At 45.8% G+C, this 21422-nt stretch overlaps 1 protein-coding gene across 3 annotated transcripts in view; it reads left to right on the top strand.

The window, feature by feature from the left end:
* Window positions 1-20557, top strand: part of FTSJ3 (FtsJ RNA 2'-O-methyltransferase 3) — a 73428-nt gene extending 52871 nt beyond the window's left edge. For all 3 annotated transcript variants that reach the window (XM_088473502.1, XM_088473500.1, XM_088473501.1), the window contains exons 14-22: window positions 26-219; window positions 309-426; window positions 4587-4671; window positions 5849-6038; window positions 6116-6201; window positions 6813-6915; window positions 7003-7186; window positions 18966-19060; window positions 20155-20557. In XM_088473502.1, coding sequence (XP_088329628.1) covers window positions 26-219; window positions 309-426; window positions 4587-4671; window positions 5849-6038; window positions 6116-6201; window positions 6813-6915; window positions 7003-7186; window positions 18966-19060; window positions 20155-20323 — 1224 coding nt within the window. In that variant the 3' untranslated portion in view covers window positions 20324-20557. The remainder of the gene's footprint in view (window positions 1-25; window positions 220-308; window positions 427-4586; window positions 4672-5848; window positions 6039-6115; window positions 6202-6812; window positions 6916-7002; window positions 7187-18965; window positions 19061-20154) is intronic.
* Window positions 20558-21422: the final 865 nt, after the last annotated feature.

Genomic DNA, 21422 nt, shown 5'->3' with positions numbered 1-21422 from the left:
TTACTAACACTGTTTGCGCTCTCAGCTCTTACAGACACTGACACGTGGGGACATGTCCATTGCAGACGCCCTTTTGTCAGACCCAGCCCATAACGATGGAGATATCTTCCTGCCCGATAACGAGAGCATGGCGGATGATGAAGTATCACTCGCCAGTGACCTGGATGAGGAGGACATGTATGAACTGAGAGAGCAGGAAAAGAAGCTGAAGCGTAAAAGGTAAGCTGGGCCGCTGTCTTCATCTCTTCACGTTTCTCCTGCCACTTCTTACCCCCTTCCAAGTAACTTATCGTGCCTCTCGCCTCCAGGGATCCAGTTTCAGTGCCGAGCGCACCCACAGATGAGGAGGTGTCCAATCCCCTGCTATTATCCCTGGAGGACAAGTCAGAGCGTGAACAAATAGATAAAAATCTGTGGTTTGGAAAGGTGGGTCTGATAGTGATACATGTCTTGCTTGTGTGCCACTTGGAGGGGAATAAGATTTCTGCCTGGTGCATACTGTACCCTCTCAATTTTACAGGAGTTTTACCTGCATCTTATAGCCTCCATCTCCTTGTCAGGCCACATCTGCCATCTTCATACCTCCCTTTTCCAGCACCCCATGGCACAGAGCATTGTACGGCTCTCTTCAGCCGTTTTACAATGGAAATTACTGTACTTGGTATTAAGTTTTTCTCAATTTGAAACAATGTATAATATAAACAAATCTATACGTGTGCTTGCTCTCTATTAATATACAGGAGGCTTGTTTAAGTTCCACCAATAAAAAAGGTTTTATTCATAAAAACACACACACAGAAATACATTGATGTTGCATGTGAAGCAATAAATCCCACACAGTATATGTAGATCTATATTCACATATAAACTACAGAAACTTCAGGCATATATAGATTCCTTGTATCACTTGGATTCTAAACCATATATAAACTGCTTTCTTGTAACAATTGGGTTCGCAACTTGGATATACAGTGTCCATTTAGTAAGCATGTGGCAATTTGTTGCCAAACATTCCATTTTTGATAAACAAGTAAGACCAATTAAAATAAGATAAAACAAAAATGTAATTCAATTAAAAGGGTTACTTCTATTTCTGCTAGAAGAAACAGAAGGTTTGTTTAGATATTTTTATGTATATTTTATCTATGTATTTTTAATTCCTTTTTAAAAAATGTGTACCGTATATACTCGAGTATAAGTCGTCCCCCCCAAAAAATAGAGAGATTCGTAATAAAAATAAAAAATCACTTACCTGAAACCCCCGCTCCTGGTCCCGCCGCTAACAGCTCCTCCGGCCGCTTTGCATGGGAGAGACGTCATTACTCATGACGTCTCTCCCATTACCCACTGCGGGAGCCGGAAGATGGCTCCCGCAGTGGGAGCAGCAGCAGCCGATGAGAGTCTGACAGACTCTCAGCGGCTGCTGATTACAGCAAACACACAGCTTCCGGCTCCGGCGGCTGTGTGTTTGTGCTGTGTAGCGCTGACCAAACTCCGTCCGGTCAGCGCTACACACTTCACTCGAGTATAAGCCGAGGGGGTACTTTTTCAGCACAAAAAATGTGCTGAAAAACTCGGCTTATACTCGAGTATATACGGTATGTGGTTTTTATGAATAAAACTTTTTTTATTGGTGGAACTTAAACAAGATTCCTGCATATTAATAGAGAGCAAGCACACGTATAGATCTGTTCCATCTTTTTTCAAATTGAGAAAAACTTAATATCAAGCAAAGTAATTTCCTTAAATTTTTTTTGTTCAAGAGTGTATTCTCAGGGTCCTAACTAGACCCTAATTAATTGCAGCAGGTATTAAGTACATCACAAAATATCAGCGCCAGGAATAGCAGCACCCACTGCCTAATTTGTTAGCCTTTTTACAGTGAATGTTTTTTACACCAGTAGCTTTTTGTTACTCTGACACCAAGAGTATGAAAAGAAATCTAAAAGAAATATGCCAGTGCACCGTTTTATCCATATTGTACATGATACCAGCTGCTCGTCAGTATTAATGCCAGATAGGTGTACAGAAAGACTTTTGCTATTGACGCTAACAATATACTGTAAATCTGTGTATATCTAGCAAATAAAAACATGGGGGGGATATGTTCATATTTTGATCAGAACATTTAAGCTTGCAGTCCGACCCAAAATCTCAGCAAGTTCTACACTAGCATATATGCCCAACACACCATTACATAGCAGTTACATGCACTCTGAATGTTCATTCTAGCACCCTGCACCTGTCACAACCCGTGAAGTTCCTCTTTTCTGCCTGGGGTGTCGCTAACTGCTCTGGTGCTTCTAGCACACTCTGGCCTGTATCTCAGCAGTTTGTTGCATCAGCTGAATGTGCTAGAAGCACCAGAGCAGAGAGCGACACCCCATGCAAGAAAGAGGAAATTCACAGGTTGTGACAGGTGCAGGGTGCTAGAATGAACACTCTAAACAAGGGCTGGCTTATGAGCCACACCCAACTAGGCCTTTTATAGCCTTAACTGGAGGCAGCCATAATAACACTAGGCAAACAAAAAATAAATATAACTGCACTTGGATTTGCCCTTATTGTACACGGTACAGCCACCGAAAACTGAATGTTTGGCTAGAACATCTACACTGAAGCGCCAAAAGTCATGAGATAGCAGTATGTAATGGTAGGTGGCATCACCGTACTGTGACGTCTTGATAATCCCCAGACCTGCATCAAGTGTAATCTAACATTTTGTGAGTCAGTTTGAACATCACCTAGGCTGCTCATGGCAAGGCGACTAGCATTATCGGAGTTTGCATGGGGCATAATAGTGGGTGCCCGACGGATGGGACATTCCATTTCGAAACTTCTGCGGACGTTCAACATTCCCCGATCTACGGTGTCACATGTATGCCAGGAATACCTTATGGAAGGCATTACCACCCACAGTGGTCGACTATGGGTGCTTAATTATCGTGAATTGTCTGTGGTAGCAGACAAGCAACACTGGCTCAAATCACAAACAAAGATAAACAATAGACTATCCCTATAGAACTGGCGCTGTGTTGGTAAAAAGACACAATTATACACAAAATATATATATATATATATATATATATATATATAATATATTATTATAAATTCCATTCCTTGTTTGGTGGAAGCAGTTTTTGTTGTTGTCCTTCCCTTGTATAGTAATGTCTCAATCAATCGATTAAAATTCCATATATGATGAAGCTGATCTGATGTGGCATGTATAGGCGTACCCCTACTCACAGTGAGACACCACTGAACGTGCACATAAAGGTTTTGTTATATCGCTATAGTTGGCGGAACACTCATACCGTCACCACGTTGTCATGAATGGAATTGCGTGCCCAACTCACATGGAGGAGGATGTAAACAGGTGTATAAAGGTTTCTTTATAAGAGCAGTGGTTTCAATCAGTAGTGGATCTGCATACCATACTAACAATTTGCTAGATGTATTCTTTCATATAAAGGTATCTTTACCAAGAGAGGCCTAATCACGTCCACTATATATTCGTGATATTTAGGCACTCTGTATATAATTTCCAAAAAAGAAAAAGAAAGTATGCCACAAAACTGTGTATATATCAAAAATAGGTTTATTCATACACACAGCATCCCGTTCAAGAACATACAAACTACAAGACTATTTAAAACGGAGTCCCAAGAAAAAAAATACCATGGAAACATAGATTACCTATGAATGTCAAAAAGGTCAGGTTCCACAGCATCCAAATCATGTCAACGCATTTCAGCCCACACCTGGGCCTTTATCAATGCTGCTAACTGGATCCTTGAGAACTGGCAACATGTGGCGTGGTCCGAAGAGTCACAGTTCCAGTTGTTTTGGCTGATGATAGGGTTCAGGTGTGGCGAAGACCCCATGAGGCCATTAACCCTAGTTATCAACAAAGCACCGTGCAGGCTGGTCGTGGTTCCGTAATGGTGTGAGGTGTGTTCACGTGGCATGGGTTGGGTCTGCTATGTTGCTTTGTTTGATGATTATTTGCAGTCCTTCATGGACTTTATGTACCACAGCGATTATATATTCCAGCAGAATAATGTACCATGTCATCAGTCCCAAATTGTCCAGAAATGGTTCGAGGAGCATTCTGGGGAGTCCTGACGAATGGTGTGGCCACCATGTTTGCCCGAACTGAACTCATTCAAGGATTTATGGGGTGTGGTGGAGAGGTCCATTCGCACCCAAGGGCCTGCACCTACAAAATATCAGGGAGCTGTGGGAAGCTATCCAGACAAAATGGGACATCTCTACAGAGGTCTTCCATCCACTTACGGAATCGATTCCACGTTGAGTTGCTACGCTATGGCGGGCTAGTGGGAGTCCTACAAAATACTAGGCATCTATCCCATGGGTTTTGGCACTTCAGTGTACAAAAAAAATAAAACACTAGTTCACAAATGCTGCTCACCAGCTTTCAGATATCTGATGGGTACTGTAAGCACTTGCGCCTGTCCCTTGTGTTGGTAGATTACAAGGTATTTAACTGATAAACTCCAGAACAAGGGGATAAGGTGTGGAATGTCAATAACATATTTTTAATCTTTCCATATGCTTTGTTTCAGGGCATTTTCTCTTCTGTACTGCATTCTGATGCAGATGAGGAGATGGAAATTAAGCAGACCAAGATTTTACAGGAGACCAAAACAGGTAAGCGGAGAAGGGAGAGTGGCACATATGTATAATGTCAGATTGGAGAGCGTTTTATGGAGCCAGTAAATAGGGAAAATAAGTCAATTAAATTACTCTTTTAGGTTCATTAAAGTATAATGGGGACATGACACGGATTATTAACCATGTAGATGTAAAGCGCTGATGTCTTACAATGAGGGGATCCTGACATGACAAATTACACACAGTGCCCAAATGAGCTTACGGTGAAATGGGTGCGGGGAACACATGATACAGAAGGCAGCTGAATAACAGTGAGGGACTATTGTTAGACAGCAGCATTACCAGCTTACCGTAATCATTGGTGACTGGTATTTGTGTGCAGCTACCGGCAGAGACACAAAACCTGAGCCAATCACTGAGCTGATGCCCGCATGCAAGAATTACAGATACAATTAACTGGGCGTTGGAAAAAAAATAAGACCAAATGTAAAAGGTGGCAGCGAGAGAAACGGTTACCTGTATGTGGCCATCTTTTGTACATTTACCTGTAGTAGAAAAAAAAAGTCCCTCCCCTGCCATGGTCTCTATTCCATGTCACTTCACTGGAAAAGAGACCTCACCAGGGATGCATTGAACAACATGGTGACTAGGCTGATTAGAACTCTAGGTGGGTTTATTATTACGCTGATGGGGATGTGGTTTGAGTTGCAAAGTCTGTAACTAAGAAAAGAGGATCTTTCCCGGCTACTCTGGGGGTGATGCGGAGTTCCCAAAACTACTTATGCTCCTCCCATCTTCTATATGCCTCCTCTTGCATCCATCTGGGGGACACTGGTAATTACGTTGGGCACAGTTAGGTTGTCAGATGCTCAGTGTGTCCAATGCAGTCTCCAAAATATGGAAATTCTCCCTTTTTCAGTCCATAGACCCATTTTTATAGTTAGCGAAGATAGAAATATGCTAATATTGAGCCCTTGCATTGGGCATATAGAACTTGGAATTGTAAAAGCATTATCCAAAATTGCATGGCTGCCTCGGGCTTTTGTAATTGTCAGGAGCTTGCCCCATCTACTTTTAAAATGACACTTTGTTTATAATTGGAATGACTGCTTTGGAGCTGCGGCAATGAAATGAAGTCGCATGAATATGGTGAACTTAAGGTTTTGGAGAGGAGATTTTTTTTTAGTTGGTTCACCCTGCTGTAATTTTATAGGGAAAAAGACAAAAGGGAAGACTAAGAAAAATGAGAAAACCATCCAATCCGTGCAGAAAACAGAAGAAACTTTCCCAGAGAAGAGCCTCAGTCAGTCATCGGGAGCTCCTGGAGGCTCTGATGCGTCTAAACGGCCTGCGACCGCGATAGACTCCAGTGATTCTGAGAGCGACAGCAGTGAGGATGAGAAGTACGATTGCTGGAAAATACATTTGTTGTCTAGAAAATTATCTGGTAATGTTACATTTTGGAGCTTTTTTCTTCCAGGGACATTAAATCTATGAAGAGAAAACTAGGGAAAAAAACAGACGAGGAGAAAGACGACTTTGATGTGGTTCCAGTAGAACGGCCAGGTTTGGAATTTTTTTTATATAAGATATAATTATAATAATTTCCTAAACCACATGACAAGGACTTTCCAAAGCAGAAATTGTTTTTATATCGCTCACCACTGTTTTATTTTGTACCTGACCGATTTCGCTGTCAGTGGTCTTAAGCTGGGTACACACTGGAGCATTGTCGGGTCGATATGCAGTTTCGTAACGATATATCGCCTACATAGCTCAGTGCGTACGCATGTTTGCGAGCTCCCGCGGTTGCTAGCAATGGTCGCCCAGTGCAGATCGTTACGTCGTTCATTAAAGTCACCCAGTGTGGGTGCACAATCACTGTTGTCGTTCATTCGTTCCGATGTCGGAACGAATGACCGTCACTCCAGTGTGTATCTAGCTGTACAATCATAGACACCATCATCATTGTATATAGCAGACGTTTTCAAACTCCACCATTACAGTCCATGTTTTAAGGATATCCATGCTTGAGTACAGGTGACTTAATTAGTACCTTAGTCAATTTGATTTAACCATCTGGACTCAAGCATGGATATACTTAAAACCTGGACTGTAATGGTGGAGTTTGGGAAACTGTTATATTGTCAAATTCTTATGTCGTTCTATCTTCGCAGTTAAGCGATCTCGTGTTTTGGACCCAGAAGGTCTTTGCCTTGGAACAGTCATTGCTACATCTAAGAAAGCTACTCGGGATCTGATAGACAAGTCTTTTAACAAGTTGGTACTTTTGTGTTCGAGCCCAGGAAATGCATGACGGTGCCTAGTACATGCTTTTTCATCTCCATTTCCTGCCCCCTTTAATAGGCGTTCATTCAATGAAGTTGAAGATGAGCTCCCAGATTGGTTTGCTTCCGAGGAACGTAAACATAGAATTGTTCAGATCCCTGTAGACCGTCAAACGATGGATGAATATCGCAAGAGGCAGCAGGAGCTTAATGCCCGACCAATCAAAAAAGTGGCAGAAGCAAAAGCCCGGAAACGGAGAAGGGTGAGGCCTTGCATTGGTGGGGAAGTGTTGGGATAATGAGGAGAGTAGAAAACAAAATCGGCGGAGTGTTGAGTGATGAAAGAATAAGCTTAAATTTATTTATTTATATATATTTTTTTCCATATAGGTCATTGTGTGTCCTCGTTACTGTATTTTTCCATTGCCCTCCTCCCAATGCAGGACATCTCTTTTCTGTTCTGCCTGTTCTACTCTGTGGGCAGAATCAGGGCCGGACCGGCCATCTGGCACTTCTGGCAAATTCCAGAAGGGCCAATTGGCCAGTCCGGTGTTAAACTCTAGCGGAGCAGCTCCGCCTCCCGGCACTCTGCTCGGCTGGGATACTCAAAGATAGGTGCTTGCCGTGAGGCCAGGACCCAGTGACTTGTGACACGCCCCTGTGAGACTTAACCACGCCACTTCTGTGGTAAGGTCACTCCCTTGTTACAAGCACGCCATAGGCAGGGGGACTGCCAGGGCTGATCTGGAGCCCCAGTCCGTCCCTGCTCCTGTCACAGCCTTTATCTCCTTCCAGGTGAAAAATGAATTGTCTAACACTATTATAAGTTATGCATTGTACGTATTACAGTAGGAGTATATATATTCTAACTAAACACCATCCCTACTAAGGTAGTAGGCTTCTCCAATGTAAGCTGTAGGGAACACACATTAGGAAGTGGTAGATATAAATGCAGTAGATCGTAGATATTTCTACGTCTATTTGCCCTTCCATCCTAACGGGGCAAAGTTTTATCCAATTACTCTTACTGGGATTATGGGTTTGTCTGACATTCCATATCCCTCCTATACATACGCTGTAACTATAGCATCTCTTAGTCACTGTTCCTCCTTAGGGCGAATCATGTACTCCGCACTTTTTTTTATATATGTATATATACATATCAATATTTACATAGGTATGTTCTACAGTTTATGTACATAAAGGAGTTACTGGGCTGTATATCTGTTTCTGACTCCTCATCCAGTTTTCCTTTAGCCCGAGAGTTTGCGTTCTTCCCCCATGTGAGTAGATAAGGATCCTTTTAATTCTGTGCGCTGTTATTCTGTGAAGCATAAATTGGGATTTATTAGTGTAACCATACATGTCTCCACTGGCACCTCTGTTGGTTTTGCACTAACACCTCTGTTAGGTTTCTTACACAGGGCACATCTACTGAAAGACCAAGAAGTAGAGAGTAGAGTGTAGGGTCTCGAACCTACTACGGCAAGACTTTGTTAGTCTACCTGCCTGAAGGTGCTTGTGTCTGAAACATTCAATACGGGTTAGTTCATCTACAAGGCAACCAATCAGTTCTTGGTTGGTGGCAGGTAGCTTACTCCACCCATTCTTAGCTGGTCACTCTTGCCACAGAATCTTTTTAGTGCCCTTTCCCCAGGTACACCGCATGAGCCGGTTAGGTTGACATTGGCATCTCACGGTGATGTCCCCCTGCAATTCTCCTTTTCACGCTGCTTCGGCCTGCCTGTCATACACTATGACGAGTTGCAGGGCAGCAACATTGGCATACTTGGCTGCAATGGCCAAATGGGCTAACACTGCATAGTGTTATGCAGAAGGTTATGAGTTTGAATCTACCTTAGGAAGACACATTTAATGGGCAAGGTTCCTCTCCAGCTTCATCTTCCTGCCATGCCTGCTGCATTGTGCCATCCTTGGATGGACCCCACGTGAGGTCTAACCACACTCCCCTATATTGTGTGGTATAGTTTATTGATAGGGGCTGACTCAGTGGAGCAGGGCATTAGTGTTCTGCTCCCCAGACGCCGCATGCATGGGATCGAGTCCCACCCCTGTGCCACTGCCCGAAGGAGTGTACAATCTAACTGACCCCCTTGCAGGAAGCTGCTCCCTGAGTGCTGGTAGGCCAGGGTCAATATGTCTATGCACTCTGGCTTGTGTATTTAAAGCTGGTTGCTTTTACTGGTATGGGCCAAGGCAAATGGGTCACTCTGACTCGGAAATAATGACTTCCTGAGAGCGTCCTTCTCTCTTCCCATCCTTTTGTTTGCCTTCAGCTTTGGTATTGCCGGATTTTTTTATTTTTTATTTTTCTGTTATTAAGAAAGGGGGAACAAAAAGAACAAAGTATTTCTTTCCTTGTTTTTTCTGTCGTCTGGTGTGCTAGGCAACAGGAGTTTATTTAGGTTTTGTGGATTTCTACCTGCTCTACATGACACCTTTAGGGCATGCCATATAGCTACCCGTCTTTGTTGCTATTGCTCCTTGATGGTTTCTTTTTCTCGTATTTTCTTGACCCCCTCTTTGGTCAGGTGCCGTGAACATATTTACTGGTGTACTGGTGAGGTTTGCTTTATCGGCTGTTTACATTACCTCCTTGTTACCTTTTTAGTTTCTCCAATCCAAAAATGTGGTGGTCCTCGGCGAGGGGATTTTGCGTGCTTATTTTTCCACTCCTAGGTTCTCTCTTTTTCTTTACCTCTTATTGCTGTTGTTTTTGGCCCATGTTCCTAGCTGGTGTGATTATTGGTCTTTGTCTGGGCTCACTCAGGGTGCAGGTTGCTGCCTTATCCATCGTATTTTAGCATCAGTTGATCCTGCTACAAGGTTTATAAATTTTCTGCAGGGAGTTTTAGGGCCCAGTCCCTTGAGTGCCTGCAGCCCCAATGCGATCTTACATTTGGTTTGAACCAGAATGTGTTTGAACCCCTAGTCTCGGTGACTCTCCACTATGGTCCTGGAAGTCAGTTCTAGTGTTGGCTTTCTCGCCTTATCTTGGTCGCTGTCAGAGCTTGGTGCTCTGTCCTGTCACTTTTCCTGTCTCAGTTTTTTATGACTATCGGGCTGAGCTTCTCACAGTGTTGGCCGTTTGGCCCAGAAGTGGTCCCTGCCTTCCACATTAATCCGTTTTCTTGTGATTCTTGTTTTGTCAGATTCTGGTGCATCTTCTCCGTCTCAGGAGGTGGTAAGGGCTCTTTGAGTCTGTTTTCTTGTATTGCTTCCATGCGCAGAAAGGTGGTTTGTGTTTCTCAGGCCGCCTGACTGGGCTGGCCTACTTCTCAGCGGACCCATTCCAAGAACATCCATCCGGTTCTCTGTCTGGGCTTCTGTATACAAGGGGTCGGTTTTCCCCTCATTCTAACACTTATTCTCAGTGTTTGGTGGGGGCCTTATATAATGCCAGACGTAGAGCTTTTGCTTATCACCTATGCTGTGCGGCTATTCGACCCGCAGTTCATACTTCGGTTCGAACTGTATGTTTGTTTCATTCTACAGTGTTGCTTCCTTTGCAACCACTGCATTAGGTCGTAGGGTTCTGCAGATTCTCAGTGCCTTCCCACCAGGAGGTCAGCACATCTCCAGTGTCCCCTACTGGATGAAAGAGAAAACGGGAGTTTCTTAGTTGGTTCCGGTTTCTCTTCTCTCCTCCTTCTGTTGACTCTGCTCTCCATCTCCACTCAGGCTCGGTTGATCTTAACTGAGGCCAGTGGGGTATAGAGGTGGGAATAGCTAACTTCTAATGAATTCTGAAAGTGCCAGGCTCTACTCATCACCTGTCTATATACCAGTGTATATATGGTACGGAGAAAGTGATCTATCATTTTCCATGTTACCTTTTACAATAAACCAATTACTAAACCTCTTGCTAAAGTACTACCACACCTGCTTTCTCCCCAAAGGACAAATCCCTTTAATCACACAAACCCATTTCCTCTCACCTTGGTATCTGATTTCCTTTTCCAGAAACATCTGTTTGCCATTTAGTAATCATTATAGAGGACAGTTTTTAAGTCTCTGCATATATTATATCATGGATTCAATATTGGCACTTTATATTTCTCCTTCATCCACTAGGGGACACTGGAGCTTCATGACAGTGGGGTATAGACGGTGGGTTGAGTTGAGCCTGGCACTTTAAAAATCTACAAGTGTGACTGGCTCCTCCCCCTCTATGCCCCATCAACCCCAGTTTTTAGAATGTGCCCGAGTAGAGCCGGTGCACAGGGGCTGTCTCCAGCCCTTATATTAATTTTTATATGATTTGTAAAAGAATCAAGCAAGAGGACAGGCAGACTGTTAGCTGTGACAGTCTGCCTGCATCGTGGGAGCCGCCAGAGAGGGGACCACACGGCTACTGCAGCCTGTGTCCGGTCACCCTATGGAGGGGAGGCTGCTTTAGGCAGTTAGGAGTCATCAGACTCAGCGGGGCCCGCCACAGCTACCACTGGCTTGTGTCCGGGTCCCCGCTCTCCCCTCACTGCCCAGCGCTCTGGCCGCAGCAGCTCGGTGAGTAGCACACCTCTCCTGACTAGCAGGAGAGGTGAAAATAACTGCTGGGTCTGAAAACAGCGCGCGGCTGTCAGCCCCGCTGTCAGTTGCCACGCTGGTGTTGTGATAGAACACCGGCGCTGGCTGTTAGGTAGGCGCGCTCACAGCGGTCCTGCCTCTGCGTGCCGGTGCTTGTGTAAAAGGCACCGGCACGGTTATCACTGGGGCGGTCGTGCGCTTGCCCCCGCTGTTAGTGCTGGGACAGAACGTCCCACTGTATAAGTGTATGCCGCGCGCATACAAAGCGGCGGCCATTAGGGGAGGAGCTTATGGGTCCCTCCTCCTCTTCCTCCTTCACTGCCTGGGCTAGTTTGGCGCGCTCTGAACGGGAGTGGCGCCTCAGACTGCAGGCACTGAGCGGAGGGGGAGAGGAGCAGATGAGAGCATCTACAGGGGGTCTGTAAATACAGAGGGTGGTTTTTAACTACTTTCTGGTCCTATTGATTGCTCCTCCCTTATATGCCTGTCTGCCCCTGTTACTGAGTTGCATTTTCTTGAAATTCTGCTCCTCTTATACTGCTCTGCATGCAATTTGAGTAGCATTATTATTGAAATTCTGCTCCTCCCTTATTGCTCTGTCTGCTCCCATACTTGAGTAGCATTATTATTGTAATTCTGCTTCTCCCTATACTTCTTCTGCATTCCTGAATTGTATGTGGTGCTTGTCTGTGAGTACATGATGACATCCAGGACAGAAAAAACTGCATCACAAAAGCTGTTTGCCTGCACTAAGTGCAGGAAGAAGTTTACCCATGCTCGCTCCGAAGGGTCTTCCCTGTGCGAGACATGTGAAGCAGACAGTGCTAACACGCAGTCTGTCACTCCCTCCTTCATAAATAGTTTGGCCGGGGTCATGGCGGACCTTTCTTCTGAATTAGCCGCTTCCCGTAGGGAACGGGAGTCTGCCAGAGATCTACCTGGCACATCTCACCCTTCTTTTCTAGCAGAACCAGCGTGGGCTCAGAATTTAGTCCGCTCGGTGAATAGCCTTGCTCAAGCGATGGGTTCTGCGTCTAAAGCTCCTGAAGCTACGGTAAGTCGCTCATCTAAAAAGAGGGCTCTTCCGGCGGTTCTCCAGTCGGATGAGGATTCGGCAGCGGATCACTCGTCTCAGGAGGAAGGGGAGATGCTGGACGAATCAGACGTAGAGACTTACTCACAAGAACCTGAGGCATTGCAAGGTATTGACGCACTCATTCTAGCGGTAAGGGAAGTTCTTAAGATTTCTGGCCAGGAAGCTCCAGAATCGTTAGAAGACTCCTTATTTGCCAGGTCACAGAAGATGGCCGTCACATTCCCTGTTTCTCTCCAGTTGGATGAACAGATGACGGCAGCCTGGCAGAATCCGGACCGTAAATTCCAGATTCCTAAGCGTTTCTTCTCTCTTTACCCATTTCCTGCGGAAAATAGGAAGAGGTGGGAGACCCCGCCACCTGTGGATTCTTCGGTTTCTCGGTTGTCAAAGAAGACCACGTTACCTGTTCCAGGAGCTACTACATTGAAGGAAACCTCAGAGCGGAGATTAGAAACCACTTTGAAATCCATTTATACGGCCGCAGGTGCACTTCTCCGCCCGGCCTTGGTAGGATCTTGGGTCAACAAGGCTGTGGAAAAGTGGGCGGAACAATTGACTGAGGGTCTTAGATCCAGCACTCCGCGAGCAGATCTGATTACCTTGGCAGAACATATTCAGGAGTCTGCTGTATACTTAGGAGACGCCTCCAGAGATATCGGCCAGGTAGGCGCTAGGATTTCTGCTTCGGCGGTCTCTGCTCGCCGGGCACTTTGGCTTCGTGCCTGGCAAGCGGATGCGGAGTCAAAAAGAGCAGTGGAAGCTCTTCCTTTCACAGGCGATATTTTATTTGGTCCAGAGCTGGACAAATGGATTTCGCTGGCCACTGGAGGTAAGAGTACTTTTCTACCTTCATCAGCACCTCCTTCGCGTCGCTCGTTTAGGGGACCTTCCTTTCGTTCCTTTCGAGCATCGGCAAGATTTCAGGGACGATCGCGAGGTTCGTCTTCAGCGGGGCGAGGAGGCCGTACTAGAGGACGTCAAGCAAATATTGGCCGCCGTCCAGATCCCAAGCCAGCAGACAAGCCTGTGGCATGACGGGCTCCCATCCCATCTCGGAAATCCGAAGGTGGAGGCACGCCTCCAGCGTTTCTCGGAGGTTTGGAGACGGACTTCTCCAGACACTTGGGTTCGAAATCTGGTATCTCAGGGGTACAAGATCGAGTTCGCTTTCACTCCTCCTCGGCGTTATTTTACAACAGGTTTGCCCGTCGATCCCTTGAAGCAACTAATTTTGCGTCAAGCGATCGAGAAACTTTTGCTGGCCGAGGTCCTTGTGGCGGTTCCCACTGCACAAAGGCAACAAGGGTTTTACTCAAACCTTTTTGTGGTTCCGAAACCAGATGGGTCAGTCAGACCCATTTTGAATCTGAAATCATTGAACCAGTATCTTTCATTTCACAGGTTCAAGATGGAATCTCTCCATTCTGTCATTGCAGGACTAGAGGCAGAAGAGTTTCTGGTGTCGATAGATATCAAGGACGCCTATCTGCATGTCCCAATTTGGGTTCCTCACCAGGCTTTCCTCAGATTTGCCATCAGGGAAGCTCATTTCCAGTTTCAGGCCCTGCCATTCGGTCTCTCGTCAGCTCCCAGGGTATTCACCAAAGTGATGGCCGTCATGGTGTCTCACTTGCGCTCTCGGGGGGTGACGATAGTTCCGTACCTAGACGATTTACTCATCAAGGCTCCGACGGCAGAAGTCCTTTTACACCAAGTGTCCCTTACACATCAGATTCTCATTCAACATGGATGGATTGTGAACTTCCAGAAGTCTCAGTTGATGCCGTCCCAGAGACTTCAGTTCCTAGGAATGATTCTAGACACTGTTCTGCTTCGTATATTCTTGCCAAGGGACAAGGCCATAGCCATACAGGAGCTGGTTCGTCTAGTGCTCAGACCCAGGAAAGTATCTGTGCATCTTTGCATACGTCTCCTGGGGAAAATGGTGGCTTCCTTCGAGGCCATCCAATTCGGCAGATTTCACTCCAGAATATTTCAACTGGATCTTTTGTCTCAGTGGTCCGGGTCCCACCTACAGATGCATCGGCTGGTGCGTCTGTCTCCCCGGACCCGCATATCCTTGCTCTGGTGGCTTCGGACGGAGCATCTGTTAGCGGGTCGCCGCTTCGGAATTTGGAATTGGACCTTGGTCACCACGGACGCCAGCCTCCGCGGATGGGGAGCGGTGGTTCTGGACAATCACTTCCAGGGGCTTTGGTCGCAGCAGGAGTCCCTCTTACCAATCAATGTTCTCGAACTGCGGGCAGTCTACAGAGCTTTGATACAGGCTGCTCCTCTGTTACGAGGACTTCCGGTTCGGATACAATCAGACAACGCCACGGCAGTGGCATACATAAATCGCCAAGGGGGAACCCGCAGTCGGATGGCAGTGAGAGAAGCCAGTCGCATCCTTCTGTGGGCAGAAAGACACGTAGAGGTCATTTCAGCAGTGTTTATTCCGGGGGTCGACAACTGGGAAGCGGACTACCTCAGTCGTCAGGATCTTCATCCCGGGGAGTGGTCCCTTCATCCCGAGGTCTTTCATCAACTGGTTTGCAGATGGGGGAAGCCACAGATAGACCTGATGGCATCTCGGATAAATCATCAACTACCCCTTTACTGCTCCAGGACCATGGATCCGGCAGCGGTGGGAGCGGATGCTTTACTGATCCCTTGGCCGTACAGCCTTGTGTACCTGTTCCCACCGTTTCCGCTCCTCCCTCGGATTCTCAAGCGGATCAAACGAGAGTCGTCCACCGTCATCCTAGTGGCTCCGGATTGGCCTCGTCGGGTTTGGTACTCCGATCTTTTATTCCTTCTGGCAGACGAACCTTGGCTTCTTCCGCTACGATCGGACCTTCTACAACAGGGTCCATGTGTGTACCCGGATTTACGGCGGCTTCGTTTAACGGCGTGGCTATTGAGACCGCCATCCTAAGAAGCCATGGAGTTCCTAGGTCGGTCATTCCTACCATGCTTAGGGCTAGAAAACCGGTAACATCAGCGCATTATCATCGCATTTGGAGGGCTTATATCTCCTGGTGTGAAGGTCGTGGATCCTCCACTTCCTCTTTTCATTTACCACGTCTTCTTCTTTTTCTTCAAAAAGGCCTCGATGCGGGGTTACGCTTGGGATCGCTTAAAGTGCAGATTTCTGCTCTTTCTATTTTTTTCCAGCGTCGCCTAGCTCTGATTCCGGAGGTTCAGACCTTTTTTCAAGGGGTTCTTAGAATTCAGCCCCCCTTTGTGCCACCCACGGCTCCTTGGGACCTGAATCTTGTTTTATCTTTTCTTCAGTCATCCACCTTTGAGCCTTTGCAGGAGGTGGAATTGAAGTATTTGACTTGGAAGATGATCCTTTTATTGGCCCTGGCTTCGGCCAGACGTGTGTCGGAACTTGGAGCCTTGTCCTGCCGTTCCCCTTACTTGATTTTTCACGAAGATCGGGCGGAACTTCGTACCCGGCCTTCCTTTTTGCCCAAGGTGGTCTCGGGTTTTCATCTGAATCAGCCGATTGTAGTGCCAGCGTTGTCGGACTCTTCTGGGGATTCTCACTCCTTGGATGTGGTTCGGGCACTTCGCATTTATGTGTCCCGTACTGAGGGGCTACGTAAATCAGAGGCTCTATTCGTCCTTTATGATGCTAATCGGCGTGGCTGGCCGGCGTCTAAACAAACTTTGGCCAGGTGGATTCGTCTGACTATTCGTCAGGCATATGTTGCTTCTGCTCGACCACCGCCGGTATCCATTTCTGCGCATTCTACGCGCTCTGTGGGTACTTCTTGGGCGGCACGTAGAGGTGTCTCGGCTTCACAGCTTTGTAGGGCAGCGACGTGGTCTTCGGTTCATACTTTTGTACGTTTCTACAGATTTGACACTTTTGCGGCTTCTGCTTCAAATTTTGGTCGTAGTGTCTTGCAGGGCGTTCAGCACTCTCCCCCCCAGGAGGGTAGCTTTGGAACGTCCCCACTGTCATGAAGCTCCAGTGTCCCCTAGTGGATGAAGGAGAAAACAGGATTTTGGTACTTACCGTTAAATCCATTTCTCCGATTCCACAGGGGACACTGGACGCCCACCCAGTGCTTCTTGCCTGTTCTCAGTTGTTTGTTCTGCTTCAGTTCTGTTGCAGTTTTGTCTGTTTTATTGTGTGACTGTTTATCACTGCAGCCTGCTGTGTTCTTGCAGTGTGTCAGTATGTTGGATGTTTCTTTTCCTGTTCTCCTTCTCTGTTCTTCAGTCTGTTCTCCGTCTCCTCTCGGGCTCAGTTCTTTAAAACTGGGGTTGATGGGGCATAGAGGGGGAGGAGCCAGTCACACTTGTAGATTTTTAAAGTGCCAGGCTCAACTCAACCCACCGTCTATACCCCACTGTCATGAAGCTCCAGTGTCCCCTGTGGAATCGGAGAAATGGATTTAACGGTAAGTACCAAAATCCTGTTTTTGGATACCACTTTTTTTTTTTTTTTTGTTTAAATGGAACTGGGTAGTTTATCCAGGCAGGGAAACAGACAACCGTTTTAGAACTATGCTCCATCTAGAGTATAATACTGTTTCCATTAAAAATATACATTAGTAATGTGTACAGATAGGTTACTGTAATACACTGACTACATATAGCTTTTATTCATGTTTGGAGCATTAACACATTAAGGCAGAGGTTCCAAAACTCTGCCATTACAAGCCACATTTTAAGGATATCCATGCTTAAGCACAGGTGACTTACTTAGTACCTCAGTCAATTTGATTTAACCATCTGGACTGAAGCATGGGTATCCTTAAAACCCGGACTGTAATGGTAGAGTTTGGGAACCTCCGCATTAAGGAATACTCCAACTTACTTCCATTGCTTTTCATTAATATTATTTCCTTTTATTTATAAAGCACCTGTCCTATTACTCAATGGTGTACAGAAAATATGTAATCATTTAGTCTCTCTCTCTTTGGGGCTTAGTATAAATTGCCACTAACACTCACCCCCCACCTCCTGGACTTAATGTGGGTACACACTTGTGCGACCCTCAATTGTGCTGATGTGCAGGGATACCCTGGACATGGCGTGATTGCTGTTACTCACTGCAGGGCTTAATAAAGGACGGTACGATCAATCGTTCCATCCTTCATTAACATGCGCATGCAATATTCTCAGGTTTGTTGTGCAGCACATCAGACCTGACGACGTGGCATGCGACCGCAGGAGTGCGCATATCGTGGATACACTGTGCACGATTTATCATTCAGATTTGGCCAGATCGGAATGACATCGCTCCAGTGTGTACCCGGCATGAAAGGTGGCAGAGAAGTTATATCCTTTCCCACAAACGATGAAATGCCTCCTGTAATGACCACCATTTCAGCCTCTTGATAACATTTAAATATTATCCCTCAAAATTCCATTTCACTTCTGCTAAAGTAGACACATACGTGTGTTTATCCACACCGGAGCCTCACAGTGCCTCCCATGTGATCCCTGCAAAGCTAAGTGCCCTTGTGAAAAATGAGGTGAGGGATTTAAACAAGAAAACGGCAGTTTTGCACTTTGTGGTTTGTAAATTACCTTTTTATGTGGAGTTTCTGAAGTAGAATTACCAGTCTTATTTACTTAGATTCTCATAATGGGTCCTGTATGTACAGGAATAACTTGATAACTTAAAATAGGATTTATTCCTGGAATCACCTGTTGATAACTCAGAATCCGGCAAGAATACATTGGCAAGCTACAGTATACTTAAAACTCCAGAAGTTGAACTGGGTTAGTACTGTTTATGTGACTCTTGTAGCTGTGTGTCATATAATAGATTGCTCTTACTAAAGGGCTCTGTTTGAGAGCAAACTATAACCAGGGGTTATAGCATCTTAGCTTACCACTGTATCTGACAGTACCACCTACACCATATACATATGACATTAGTAGTACGGTCCTCATTGCCGGCAGTGGGGACCCAGCAAACGCCTTTCCGGCTTCAGCAAGGTCTTCCGGCTTTGTAGAGTGCCAGCCAGCACGCGATGCTAAAGGGACATGCACAGATGTCCATTGCACAAGCGCAGTAACCACCAGGTGGCGATACGGGAGAGTATTCCGTGGGGCTTTACCAGACAGGGAAGTTATGTTAAATACCAATGGCATATTTGTAATTGTCACCACGATACTAAACAAAATATGTAGTCAAATGGAGCCCAACTTCTATCAGAACATCTGTATATAGTGCAACTTCTTCAACCTGGTAACGTAGATGATGATCTAGTCAGTGGCCACATCCTGAATATAACATGTACGGCTTATGGCTGGCTGTCAGTCTGTCCTCTATTGGAGCAACTTTATTTTAAAAAGTTCAGCTGTGCACTGTATATGTACTGTATATCACTTTATCTGATGGGATTTTTTTATTTTACTTTAAACAGATGTTAAAAAAGATGGAACAAGCCAAGAAAAAGGCAGAAGCTGTAGTTAACACCATTGATATCTCCGAGAGAGAGAAGACCGCTCAGCTGCGCGGGTAAGTAGCTCATCAACAATGTGGAGACTAATGCCGGGTGCGCACTTTGGCTTGTGTGCAGGTCCGACAGGGGATATTGTTTGAGAGGGCCATGCTGCCGAATGTACCGTCGTTGGCGGCCGACCCCCATCGCTGAAGGTTTCGGGCACACTAGACATCGTCTATTGTGTACCTGGCTTTACTGTATTTTGTCCTGACCTCAGTTTCCTTTATGGAAAGGGATGCTATTTAGCCTGACCCAGTAGGAATGTATATGCGGTTATGCTGTACTTGTGAGATTAGCATTGATTGTCATTAGGCCTGATTCAGAGCTGTACGGTATTGCAGGAGGCATCTGATGTAAATGGACACCTCCTGACTGATCAGATCCGGGTCCTGCATCCTAAGACACCGCATCGGATCTCCTGCGATACCATCAGCAATCTGAGTAACCCTGAGGTTATTTATATTGCCCCGCACAGCTACTGTGCCAAGGCCAGTAAGTCTGTGCCAGAAGAAGCAGATCCTGGCCTCTGTACTCCCAGAAAATGGGAGCGACATGCCCCGGTTTCAGGGAACGAAGGCCATTCTCGCTCCCAAACAGCCGCAGCCTGATTGATTGAACTGCGGGGGATCTTGCAGTGGGAGACCTGCACATGCGCAGTAAAGAACAAGTCTCTCGCAATCGGAGTAGTTGGTGAACCATCGGGTTTGTGTACTACCCTGGATCAGGCCCATAGGCTTTTAGAAGAAATATAAGTAATAATTTTACAACGACACGAAGCAGCTGCAGGAGAATCTCTATTGGGTGTGGTATTATCTAATAGAATGGATGTTAGGTCCAGTATGTGCATTCACAGTGATGATGTCTGACGAAGGGAGAAAATAACGAAAGTGTTTGTGAGAGAGCCGTATGTGCTCATTCTAGTAATGCAGATTGGAATAGTCTCTGAGATGTGTTAGATTGTAGGCTGGGATAGTAACCTCTAATATAAACACACAGACAATATGGGGCGTTTAATAAACATCACAATAAATAAACGGCAAAGCATCCGTGAGTAGAAGAATAGTCCATGTACTTCTGACTACCTTGTCCCTCCAATTTGTCTCTGCAGTATATATAAGAAAGCCGGCCTTGGAAAAGAGAAGCGCCAGGTTACTATTGTGGTAGCCAAGAAAGGCGTTGGACGGAAAGTTCGCCGCCCAGCTGGAGTGAAAGGCCAGTTCAAGGTTGTGGATGGGAGGATGAAGAAGGACATCCGAGGACAACGGAGGAAAAAGTAGCCACACAGAAGCCTGTGTTACATAAACACTCTTATTCCATGTGCCTATTGTACAGATATCACACTCAGATCCCCCCAGTGGTTACATCTGCTGCTATTACCTTTTGTCTCAGCATAAGGACGATCTTTCCAGCATCACAAAGTCCTTTGGTTTATATCACTGAGATTTCCAATGGGAAGTACCGGCTTGGGCTGGTTCAGTTTCTTGCATACAATAATAAAATGTAAGAATATATGTGTACGGGTTTATTCTCTGACTAGTATGCATATAACTTGTGCTGTAATTGCAAACACTTTGTTTTCTGTCTTCCATAAATGCTTGGTTATTTGCCCCTATTAACTAATCGGTCTTTCAGCGTCCTTTCCAGTACAGCTGTGACCACATACTCTATTGCTGCAGTCACGCCAAATGGCCCTTCTTGGCGTGCCAGGTCCCGTGCAACTGGGCTGAAAATTGTAATGCAACAAAACCTTTCACGGTTTCCATTGATATGCAACACTTGTACAGTATAGCTGTGTGTGACTGAGACTATATGGAGCGTTACAATGCAATGATCCCCCCGCGTTACATATTGAGACTACGTATATGAGGACACATCTGTATCTCAAATATATTTTGGGACAGTTACATTGGTAACTGAGCGCCTTATTGTGATAGTAGCTAAACAACTGTTTGCCTGTCACTGCCACGTCCCTTTATCAGATTTTTGAAACTGCGATTCCCCTTGCGGCCACCTGGGGGACACTGGTAATTTCGTTGGGTAGAGGAGCAGGCCTATAGGCACTAAAATGTATAAGCTCTGCCACCTCCACCAACTAGACCTCAGGGTTTTTCTTTTTCAGTGTAATAGGAGTAAGGCACAAATTTAGGAAGCTAGGTAGGTTTATTTTATTTAGCCTGTTTTTCTTGCGCCTCAGACCTGTTTCCAGGGCTCAGAGCGCCTGCCAGAGTGGGGCTAGCTTAGTGAGCGGGTGTGCGCTCCTCTCCCTCTGTGCCCAGCTCCAAAGGAGAGTCACCGCTTCCCTGCCTGAGTGTCTAGGGCTTTAGCTATGCAGAAATAGCCTTTCCACACCTGACTAAGGAGCTCTGAGGTCTGGTC

This window comes from Taudactylus pleione, unplaced genomic scaffold (assembly GCF_031769625.1).
Source record: "Taudactylus pleione unplaced genomic scaffold, aTauple2 ptg000136l, whole genome shotgun sequence".
In the NCBI taxonomy this organism is placed as follows: Eukaryota; Metazoa; Chordata; class Amphibia; order Anura; family Myobatrachidae; genus Taudactylus; species Taudactylus pleione.
This window is presented reverse-complemented; position numbering and strand designations above follow the sequence as displayed.